Below are 11,096 nucleotides of genomic sequence, written 5' to 3'. Positions count from 1 at the left end.
TGTCAGCATGGGTGTTGGGAGGAGGGGTAGGCTACAAGCTACTAGGCTTAAAATTAGATTGAGGCTTTTAGGCTTTTACGCCGATGAAGGAAAATCTGTCTTTTCTTGCAGTTTTGTCTTCAGAACATATCATTTGACCCAGCTGCCCATTAGAATAGGGCAGTGCTGCAGATGACAGCTCCTTTGCCCTGCAGAGTAAAGGTCAGGATATTCCCCCACCCCTTAGGATCTTCTGCTTTCACATAGCCTGTTCAGACCTCTCCTCAGTGAGCCCAGCACCCCTTCCCCAGGGCTCTGAATGAAAAGGAGTTCCCATCATAGAGCAAGGACTTAGGACATAATCATTCTGATTCCATTGGCAACCAAAAGAAAGGCTTAAAGAGCCCTGGGATGCTGGTAAATCAGTTTTATTGGGTTGGGGTGGCAACTATACCCTGGCTGGGAGCAGGGCCAGCCCTCACAGGTTGTTGAGTTCCAGCAGGGTCTGGTCCAGGGTCTGGTGAATCTCCACGTTCTCCTCCTTGGCACTGGCCAAGGTCTCTGTGAGGGGAGGAAGCTGGTGAGGAGAGGGAAGGGAGACGGGGAGCATGGGGGAGACAGGGGGATGCCATGGACAGGGGAAGGTGACACAGACATGGGGTGGGTTAGGAGACACAGGAAGACATAAACTTCAGGGACCTATGGGCTCCCTGGCAGGGGCAATTGGATGAATTAAGCAGGACAGACAGATGCCTCACTTAAGGCCTATGTGGTCATGCAGGTGGGAATGGGGAGGTTTGAGTCATAAACTAGTTTACCCTCCTTCTTTAGAAGGTATAGCAAAAATTGAAAACCAAAGGAAAGACAAAGGCTGAGCCAGGAAAGAGAAGACCAGACAGACAGACAGAAATGAGGTGGAAGACAGACCTGCAGCTGTAGTGGAAAGCCCTGTTGCTGATATCCAGTACTTTTTCAAACTTCATTCCACGATCTTCTTGTCCCTCCCCTGTAGCTCATCCCACCCTATTTCCTTTCTAATCATTCTGTTAGATCCTGGAATCCCAGCTAAGTGCTCTAAAGTCTGACAGGCACCAGAGGGGGCCATGGTACTTGATGGGGTCACACATGCCCACATGCAATAATGAGAGTCAGAGACAGAGACTGCAGGGCAGAGGGGTCTTGGTGTGGGTCACAGCATTTTGTACGGGGATTCAAGGCCGGAGGTGAGGGTCACAAGATTGGGTGTGTCGGTAAAAGCCAGGGTCTCAGGAGTGAAGGAGTGGTCTGTGGCAGTGAAGAAGTGCTCTCTGGAGGAGAGGAAAACAGCATGGAGACCAAGTTTAGAGTTTATTAGGCAGCAGAGAGGGCTGGAGGGCAGCGGGTGGAGGGCATTGTGCAGAGATTGAAGGATGAAGCCAGTGCCAGAGTGGGCAGCGGGGGTGATGGAGACTCTCCCTAGGCTGTTCCCAATCTGGCTGTGCAATGATGCCAATTTTTGCTCCTCCTATCTGCCCCTCCCCATAGAGAAAATGAAAAGAGGGGAGAGAAGGGGGCTGAGATGATCACACTGATGTGGGCTCAGAGGGAGGTGATGTCATTGAGTGCGTTGTCCAGCTCCTCGCTGATGGCCTTGTACTTCATCTTCTGTGCATAGACTTCATCTGGGATGACCAGGGGAGAGGGGCCAGGTGGGAGTGTGGGAAGAGGGAATGGAGGGGAAGAAGAAAGGAAGGAGAAAGGATGATGGGGAGAAAATGAATCAGAGAGAGGCAGAGAAAGTAAGAGAAAGCGACCAGAGAACAGGCTGGATGGTTTTGGGGGCTCCCTCCTCCCCTTTCTCTACCACGTCTCTCTTTTGCCCTTCTCTTGCCCCAGCTTGGTTCTTCCCCTGAGCATCTGCCCCCCCAGGAACCTATGGGCACAGTGCTCTGAACAGGCAGGCATGCTTGCTGAAGTAGGAGAGGGAGGGTGCTTGAATCAAAGAGGGCTAAAGTCCTAAAGTTGGAGATAAAATTAGCACCTGCCTGAGAAGAAGCAAAGGCACTGGGAATTGTGAAAGTTAAAGAGTTATCAGATAAAAAGGAAAGGTGACCTTGAGTACAGCAGCATTGTTGATAACAGAAATAACCAGAGACTAGCAAATATCTGGATGTTTGTTTTCACCAAATGTAGTGTCTTCCATTAATGTTGTCAGGCAAACTCAAACACTACATCAAATAGTTGTCTCTTCAATCAAGAAGGCTCAGTGATCGGTTTCTATTGTGTTGTGCTTGGAGATGGCTTTGCTTTGTTAGATCAGTATTATGCAAAGTACATTCTGCAGACCAGCAGCATAGTTATTTCCAGAGATCTTGTGAGAAATACAAATTCACCAGCCCTAGGTCAGCAATCAATCATTTTGGTTTAGAGTGCAGGTATCTATGGGTATTTTTTTTACTAAATTCATGAGGCGCTTAACCACTAAGCCACATTCCCAGCCCTTTTTATTTTTTATTTTGAGACAGGGTCTCAATAAATTGCTTAGGGCCTTGCTAGGTTGCTGAGGCTAGATTTGAACTTGCAATCCTGCCTCAGCCTCCCAAGATGCTGGGATTACAGCCACCATGTCTGGCTCTATGTTTTTTTTTTTTTGTTGTTGTTGTTGTTGTTGTTTTTGTGTGTGTGTGTGTGTGTGGTGCTAAGGATTGAACCCAGGGCCTTGTACATGTGAGGCAAGCACTCTACCAACTGAGCTACATCTCCAGTCCTCTATAGGGGTTTTTAAATGTGCTGTACAAGGAACTATACCCTGAGCCTTCTGCATGCTCAAGTCTAAGAAGTACAAGAGCTGATGCACTCTGATTCTTCTGCATGCTCAAGTCTGAGAAATACAGGAGCTGATGCACTCTGGCTTGTTACAGCTTCTTGAATTGTGGGCATAGCCCACCAGAATTTGTGGAGTCCTAGGTAAGTCCAACCCTAGTTTATGAGTGGTAAATATAACCCAATGAGGAGATAAGGGACAGGCCTACAGTGACAGGTGTGTGGGGGGAGTATCCTTTACCTTCCAGGTCATCAATGGTTTTCTCCAACTTTGCCACAGACCTTTCAGCAAATTCTGCTCGGGTCTCAGCCTGTTAATAAGGGTGGGATGAGTGACAAGGTAAAGAATTAAGCATCTCAGAGAGACTCAGCACCTAAGTCAGTCTTCTCTCCCATCCCTAGTTCCAGATCCCCTGTCACAGGCAGCCTCTGGCAGGGACAAGGATGGCTTGAGGGGAGACTGGGAGCTAGAAGAGAGCTCTTACCTCCTTTAGCTTTTCCTCCAGCAGTTTGATCTCCTCTTCATATTTGTCCTCTTTGGTGGAATACTTTTAGGGACATACACATGCCATTAGTAATTCGCCTTCTCAAGTCTTTCATTTCTCCACAGAGGCCCTCAGGTTCCTCTAACTTTGCCTCCATTGAGTACCCAGCCCTCCCTGCCTGGGCCCTCACCTCCCTCCCCTGCAGGACCCAATCTTCACTACCCCTCTACCGCCTCTACCTTGTCCGCTTGGGCCTCCAGGGATTTCAAGTTGTTGGTAACAATTTTCAGCTCTTCCTCTAGGTCCCCACATTTACTGCAGGGGTGTGCGGCAGGGTGGGGTGTGAGGGCACAGTGAGGCGAGACAGAAAGGATGCACAGTGGGGTAAGGGTGGAGGAGAGAAAAGAAGAGCCGAGTGGTGAGAGTGACAGCAGGCAGAGTTTGGAAGCCCAGGCCCTTCCCAACCCGTGGCAGGTGAGAGAGAGCAGCCTGAGATGCTGAGGTGGGAAAGGGAAGATGAGCTGCAAGAAAGTGGCATTGCCCAGAAAGTTCCTCAGAGGTCACTACCTCCTCCTCTGAGGCCATCAGGGACTTGAGGGCTTGGTCCATAGTTCGAAGTTCCTCCTCCAGCTGCCTGGCTCGGCTGGGGGCAGCAGGCAGGGGTCAGAGGACAGGCCCTGTCCCTAGGGCGCCCCAGGCCTGGGAAATCAACTGCCCACTGTGCAGGGTATCTCACAGCCACCGGCTCAGGTCCAGTTCCATCGGTCACCCCAGGGTATCCTTACCTCTCGGCCACCTCGGCTCTCTCTTCTGAGCGTTCCAACTCTCCTTCCAGAATCACCAGCTTCCTGGCCACCTGAGAGCATTGGGAGAGAGCAGATCAGTGGTTATGATTTGGGGTGTGAGGCTTGGGAATGGGAAGGAAGTGGGGTAGGGCTCTCACCTCCTCATATTTGCGGTCGGAGTCCTCAGCAATATGCTTGGCCTCCTTCAGCTGCATCTCCTGCAGCTCCATCTTTTCCTCATCCTTCATGGCCCGGTTTTCGATGACCTTCATTCCTCTGAGAGTCAGGGAGAGAGGTGAGTGTGAGGTCAGCACCAGCAGAGACAGGCTCCCTCCCCTGTCCCTGAACCTCCCGTGTGCCCCTCTCCACCTCTCGCTCTCATCAGCGGCCTTCTCAGCCTCCTCCAGCTTTTGCAGGGCTGTAGCCAGGCGCTCCTGTGCCCGGTCCAGCTCCTCTTCTACCAGCTGGATGCGGCGGTTCAGGGAGGCCACATCTGCCTCAGCCTGTGGGCCAGAGGTCAGAGGTCAAAAAGCTTTGTCTGCCTTGGGTGAGTCAGAGGGGCTCCAGAGGATGGTAAGACTCCTCTCAGAAAGAACCTAGGCTTCCTGACTTCTAGATTTTAACCTATTTTTCTACTAACTATCTTCTGTTAAAACCGTGCTCTAGCCAAAAACATTACTTGACAAGCTTCACTCCCCGGCCATGGGGCCTTTTCTGGCACAGTGCATGGTGAGTCTCTTGATGGCTGGTTACTCTGTTCTTTTTGAGAGCATTTGAAGTGCTGAGACTGGTCTGAGGTAGCCCTGATTCCTCCTCAGCAGAGCACAGGGTGGGTGGGTGGGTGGGTGCAGGACAGGTAAGGGGGAAGAATTAGGCCAAACCGACTTCACCATTGCAAATAACAGCCAATCATAGAATTGAACTCAGTGATGTCACCAGCTGCCAGGTAGACTACCAACAAGGGATCCAAGAGGGCACACTAGGTCAACATCCATGGTTTTAGCGAGGGGCTTCCTACCAAGGCCCCTGGTCTTACAATATGGAAACAAAACCTTTGAGATTTTGGAGAAGGCCCATAAAAAACAAACTGAGGACATCCTGAGAAAAAGAGGGCAGAGCAAGATAGGCCCCCATAAAGGAAAAAGAGCAGCAGTGCAGTTTGGTATTACGAGCACAGCTCTGAGTCAGATTGCTATCTTGGAGCCATGGAGGCCACTCAATACTTGTGTGACCTTGGGCACCTTATTTAGTCTCTCTAAGCCTCAGTTTCCTCTTTCATAAATTGGTGTTAATGATCAGTTCCTCCTTTTGGAGACTGTTCTGAGATAATGTAGTGCTTCTAGCACTTCATCAATAGGACCATCTGGGAGGCTTAAAAAACTAGCTCCATGCTAGATCCACTGAACTGAGACCTCCAGGGTAAACACTGGGAATCATTTTTTTTTTTTTTTTTTAAGCTTCCAAGTGATTCTGATGATAAGCTAAGTTTGGGAAATTATGAAACAATGTGCAGAAAAAACTTGAGCACATTGCCTGCACGAGCACACTCCAAAAGTTTCTCTCCCTCAAAGCCATAGAGACCCCATAGAGTTTTTTTTTTGTTGTTGTTGTTGTTGTTTTTTTTTTTTTTTTTTTTTGTGAATGTGTGTGTGGGGGATACTATGGGGCAACTGACCACTAAGCCACATCCTTAGCTTTATTTTGTATTTTATTTAGAGAGAAGATCTCAATGAGTTGCTTAGCACCTTACTTTTGGCTGAGGCTGGCTTTGAACTCACCATCCTCCTGCCTCAGCCTCCAGAGCTGCTGGGATTACAAACCTGTGCCATTGCGCCCAGCGACCCCACAGAATTTTAAGACTGGAAAGGATAAAGAGACAGTGTAAGGGAAAGAGTGAGTGGAGGGGAGGAGCTGAGTGGCAGCACTGGGAGCAGAGTATATAGAAGGCAGGCCCTGGTGGCACTGCAGGGCAAGAGAAACACAGTACCATATATAGAAAGTGGATTATACCTTGTCCTCCAGGTGCTGAAGGCACCTGGAGCTTGGCCACCTAGAGTGACAAGAGCCCATCATAGGCTCGCCCTGATGACTCAGTGTGGAAAGATTCTGGAGACATCACTGGTGTTGGGAAGAATGACTCTGGAGGATATTGGGGGCTACTCTAGAGAGATGAGAACTCCGTATAAGGAAAACTCTCTTCATGGTCGTGGGGTGAGAAATGATGGCCAAGTTTGGGAAGTACTAGGGCCCTCATCACAGGTCTGACATTTGCCATTGCCTGCTGCTCAAGTTCCTCAAAGCTATGGCTGTTCTTTAATCAAAGAACAGGCACTCCTCTCCCCATTGAACAAATGGGAAGAGAGGAGGGAGAAACTGAGGCACTATATAACTACTGTGTTCAAGGTCACACTATAAATTTGATCAGTGTTTCCTCCCTACTTCTGGCACTGCTGCCCTGTCCCTATTCCCAGGGCTTTCCATTCCATCCACCTCCCCCCTCCAGCCCCCACCTAGCTCCTTGGGTTTCCAGTCTGGCCTCTAGCTGCACTGGGCCTTGGTTATTTATAGAGTATCAAATGCCCAGGGTCATCTTTGCTAGCAGCTGCAGGTCAGTTCCCTCCCATGTGCCAGGGCTGGTGAAGAACCAAAACTGGAGGCTGGAGGTCAAAGAAGCCCAACTCTGGGGGTTGGGAAGCATGAAGTATGGTCAACAGAAACAGGAATGTCATTCCTAATGTTCAGACCATACTTTATGCTAACTACTGGCACACCCTAACCACAGGCCCATCTTCAATTTAAAACAATTCCTGGGAGAAGGCAGATGAGGCTATTGAGACAGGGATTCGTGAGAACCACATCTAAAGTCATATGCCATTCTTCTACCATTCGGTGGGGTTGGGAATCCTAAGAAGTAGACAAGTCTGGTTGGGGCTGGAGGTGCAGGCAGAGAAATCTCAGGGTAAGCAGGACCTGCCAAGGTGGCTGCTTTGGCATTGTGGCCCTGTCCTTCTGCCCATTAGCCTGGCATGGTCTGAAGGCTGACAGCTTAATGAGGGTAAATGAGGAGCCCGTTAGAACCTGAGCTGGAGCCCCAGGGTACAGCAGAGCTGCTAGAGCCAGAGGTCAAGGCCAGGGAATTTCTAATGGTCCCATAGGGATGTAACTCAAGCTAGGGCCCCATCTTTGGATCCCTCTATCTCTTCCTACCCACTAGTACCTCACACTTACACTCCACCCCCAAATATAGCTGCAGTCTCCTTACCATTTTCAGCAGCAACATTAATTGAGGTAGACAGTAAATTCTCACACCCCCACCCCCACGATGACTCACTACTGGATGGATCACTGTACTTTCCAAAAGCTGGAACCAAATGGAATTACAAGACTTAAGTCCTGGAGGGAAGTGGTAGGTGGTTTTGATTTACCCACTGTCTTGTATTATTTGTGTAAGCCTGCCCTAGCTTGGGTTACTGAGAGGAAACTATTTCTGTGCTAATGCTGGGAAGATCTAGGTCTGCTTCACTACTTATCTCCATGCCTGGGACCCCTCCCCAGTTCATTAATGCCCCCCATATCCCCCAAGTCCAAACTCACATCGGTGGCCTTCTTCTCAGCCTGCTCCAGTTTCTCCTGGGCATCCTTCACCGATTCAGAATACTTTTCCACCTCATCCTCTGTCCCTTTCAGCTTCTTCTGGAGGGCCTGCTGCTCCTCTTCCAGCTAGGGGAGAGAGGAAGTCAGCTAGGCCCAGGTGAGGGCCTAGGAAGGAGGAGGGGTATTCCTGGGGGCTACTAAAAGATATTTGGAGGCTGTTGGGGAGGAAGAGGGAGACAGAGGAGAGACAGTCCAGTTGAGAATGTTGGGGGAAGCTGGTGAGGATAGAGAATAAATCTCAAGTCCCAAGGGGTAGGACCCATCGCTATTATGCAAGGGCAGGAGTGGAAACTGAGGGATGGGCTCCCTGGGCAGCCATGGGTGAAATGGAGTGTGGTTTCTGCCGGGCTCCTGAGGATCCTGTGAGGGCCCTGTGAGGGCCCCGGAGGCTACTGGGTGGGAAAAAGCCTTGGGAGCAGGCCCAAGTTTGGCAAGGGCCCGTCTGACCCTTAGTAGAGGAGAAGGGAGAAGAGGTTGCACTGAACGCAGGGTCCCCCCACCTGCTTGCAGCGGTCTTCAGCTTGCTTTTTGTCGGCTTCGGCCTGTTCGGCGCGGTCGATGGCATTCTCCTTGTCCAGCTTCAGCATCTGCATCTTCTTCTTGATGGCGTCCATGGCTGCGGTGCGGGGTGGGCCGGCGGGCGGGTGGTGAGAACCTGGTGGACTGGGCTGGCTGCTAGGGCTCGGCAGACCAGGGCCGGGTAAGAAGGACTGAGCGGGACTGGGATGTCCCAACTGCGCGGGCGCCTAAAAGACGGGGAGGGACCAGGCGGAGCCGGGGTCCAAGACCCTCCCCCACCACGGCCCAAACCTTGTAGGGGCAGAAGCTCGGCCCGGCCCGGGGGCGCAGCCGCCCCCGGCGCACACTCCGTCGGGCCCGCCCCTTGGGGTCCCGCCTCTGCCTCCCATGCCCTCCACCCCCAGCCAGCCGTCGGGTGAGAAAGTAGCCCGCGGTGGACTGTAAAACTCCTGGCGCTGCGAAGGAGGGAGGGGACCCTTGGGCTGGGGGCTCCGCGTTTCCTCTGAGTGACAGCCGGACCCAGTGGCAGCTGCGTCTGGGGCCCCTGGGGCTATTTCGGGGCGTGAGCTCACAGCAGCTGCCCGGGGACAAGGACCTACGTGCCCCCCCCTCCTCTCAGCTGCAGCAGCCGCTGCCCTTAATTTAGAAGTTTCCTGTAAATCCCCCCAGATTAAATGTCTCTTGGGAGGCGGAGCTCCTCCGCGCCTCGAGTGCCTCAGTTTACCCCGAGTTCCAGACCGCAAGTTTGCGTTAAGGGCGTGGGGGTGGTAGCTCAGTCTCCCCATGGGCTGGGTGAAACTGGCCGGAGGAGCCCCCGGCGCACTGTGGAACGCGGCCCGGCTTGCTGTCCCCCAGGGCGGGCCTGACCTCTCTTTCCCTAGAGTCCCCTTCCAACCCAGCTCAGGAGCCAGGGCCCTTCTCCTGAAAGCGCCGGGCGGCGGGGGACCCAGCTCCTCGCCTGCCCGCCCCGCCCCCCACGTGCCCCGCATATTTTCCACGCGGCTGCGGCGGGGCTGGACTGGGCGCGTTCCCCTCCCGGACTCCCATCTGCCCTCCCCGCCCCCTCAGGATCCGTCCGTCCCCACCCTTGCTTTTGCCTCTCCCTCTTTCCCTCGAGCCCTCCCTTCTCCCCTTTCCCCAGCGGACTCTGCTCTTCCCCAGTGGTCAACTTTATGCCAAAATTTCTTTTCTGCCCTTTTTTGGGATGTTTCCCTTTGGGGAGGCGGGGCCGGGCCGAGGCTGGGAAGGCTGGGGGCGAGGGGAAGAATTGCGGAGCTGCCGGGCTTCGGGAGCCAGGGTGGGCGATATGCTCCGTCTAATCCAGGCCTCAAGAAATCGCTCCCGGAGCCGGGTCTCGGGTCAGGAAGTCTGGGGCGCGTGGCGCAAGGCGTTTATTTTAGGTTTTCCTCTGGGTGGGGTGGGGTGGGAGGGGAAGTGGAAATGCACCCCCCGGAGGAAGGGGATGCGGAGGAGAGACCTGGCGGAGGAAGCCTGGAGAGAGCCGGGAGGGAGCGGGCTGCCACTCCCCTGGGCTTATGGAGCTGAAGGCTTAGGTTTTGGTGGCGAGTTGGGGGCGGCGGGGAACCCTGGGCTGAGGGCCGGACCTTGGGGTTGGGGCGCGGAAAAGCATTCAGATCTGCTTGGCCGCTTGCTTAGTAGACAAGAACAGACCTGACCTGACTACTCAGTGTTCACTCCAACCCATCGCTGTGTGTTTCCCAAACTCTGCGAAAGACATCCATCTAGTAGGTTCTGCTGGACTCTGGGTGTTACCAGGGGCGCTCTCCCATTCTTCACTTCCCACATCCACTTAATCCTGGGATTCTACAAATTTGTTCCTCCTTGAAGTCGCCTTGGGACTTGTTTTGCACAATTCATGTAACCTGCGGCTTGAGTGAATCTGTTTTGGTCTTGCTCCTCGTTCCCCAACTCATTTAACCCCTTGACATTGCTCCAAAGATCTGTTTATTTGTTTATTTATTTTGGACTCGTGGATATTGAATCCAGGGACGCTTTATCCCTGAGCTACATCCCCAGCCCTTTTTAAATTTTGAGACAGGATCTCACAGAGTTGCTTAGGGCCTCGCTTAATTGCTGAAGCTGACCTGGAATTTGGTATCCTCCTGCCTCATCCTCTGAAGTTGCTGGCATTACAGGCTTGTGCTACCAGGGCCCAGAGCTATCAAAGACCTTTAAAAAGTTAATGCAAATAGGATCCCAAATTCTCCAAAACTCCTCCCTAACCCCCCCCCCCCACCAAAATGTAAAAAATCCACATTTCTTAATATGGTATAGAAGGTCCTTTGTTTAGGCCCCTGCCTATCTCCCCAGCCTCATCTCCTTTCATTCTCAACCTTGCCACCAATACTCAGACTTTTACTCCAGGTTGCATTGGGATTGAGCAGTGTACAGGAGCTGGAAATAGGAACTTTCTTAAAGCTTCCACATTTTGTGCATTCTGTTTTCCTCTCTCTAAAATGCCCTTCCCCTCTGTTGATTCCTGGTGTCCTCTAAGACTCAGATCAAGTGTCAGCTTTTCTGGGAAGCCTTCCCTTCTCACCCTCTCCACCTAATAGGTGCTTGTTCTTGGTGCAGACTCCTGTGATTCTCATCCTAGTTCCATATTATATGTTTGTCCCCTTCATTTGTGTGTCCTCCAGACATGGACTGTTGTTTTTCAATTCTGAATCCTGAGGGCCTAGCAGAGCACCAGGCTGAGTTTTTACATACCAGGCAGAAGTTTTTACATACCAGGTTCTAGATACACTAATATGGAGTGTGTCTGTGTATACTAATATGGTGTGGGTGTAGAGGAACCCACAGTCTAGTGCCACAGTTCCCTCAAACTTTTGGTCTTAGTATCCCTTACACT

General features: G+C 52.0%; 1 protein-coding gene across 4 annotated transcripts; it reads right to left on the bottom strand.

Annotated features, from left to right (window-relative positions):
* Nucleotides 1-350: 350 nt before the first annotated feature.
* On the bottom strand, nucleotides 351-8,489 carry Tpm2 (tropomyosin 2). Of its 4 annotated transcripts, none has more exons than XM_076845841.1 (9): nucleotides 8,206-8,489; nucleotides 7,646-7,771; nucleotides 4,421-4,554; nucleotides 4,210-4,327; nucleotides 4,052-4,122; nucleotides 3,834-3,909; nucleotides 3,267-3,329; nucleotides 3,023-3,092; nucleotides 351-540 (listed from the first exon to the last, which is right to left on the bottom strand). In XM_076845841.1, exons 1-9 carry the CDS (start codon nucleotides 8,317-8,319, stop codon nucleotides 458-460), a joined length of 855 nt encoding a protein of 284 aa, XP_076701956.1. In that variant the 5' UTR covers nucleotides 8,320-8,489; the 3' UTR covers nucleotides 351-457. The 4 variants fall into 4 exon arrangements, with proteins under 4 accessions (XP_076701956.1, XP_076701954.1, XP_076701955.1 ...); XM_076845839.1 differs by lacking the exon at nucleotides 3,834-3,909 and adding an exon at nucleotides 3,506-3,581 and having other exon boundaries at nucleotides 8,206-8,477; XM_076845840.1 differs by lacking the exon at nucleotides 351-540 and adding an exon at nucleotides 1,308-1,640 and having other exon boundaries at nucleotides 8,206-8,479.
* Nucleotides 8,490-11,096: the final 2,607 nt, after the last annotated feature.

Source organism: Callospermophilus lateralis, chromosome 2, assembly GCF_048772815.1.
Source record: "Callospermophilus lateralis isolate mCalLat2 chromosome 2, mCalLat2.hap1, whole genome shotgun sequence".
In the NCBI taxonomy this organism is placed as follows: Eukaryota; Metazoa; Chordata; class Mammalia; order Rodentia; family Sciuridae; genus Callospermophilus; species Callospermophilus lateralis.
Note: the sequence above shows the minus strand (reverse complement) of the source record. Positions and strands in the feature narration are given on the sequence as shown.

Coding starts and splice junctions, on each gene's coding strand:
- Tpm2 (XM_076845841.1), bottom strand. CDS start 8,319: ATGGACGCCATCAAGAAGAAGATGCAGATGCTGAAGCTGGACAAGGAG. Junction 4,123..4,209: donor CCGACCGCAAATATGAGGAG/GTGAGAGCCCTA, acceptor CAATGCTCTCAG/GTGGCCAGGAAGCTGGTGAT. Junction 3,093..3,266: donor TGGAGGAAAAGCTAAAGGAG/GTAAGAGCTCTC, acceptor CCTTATTAACAG/GCTGAGACCCGAGCAGAATT.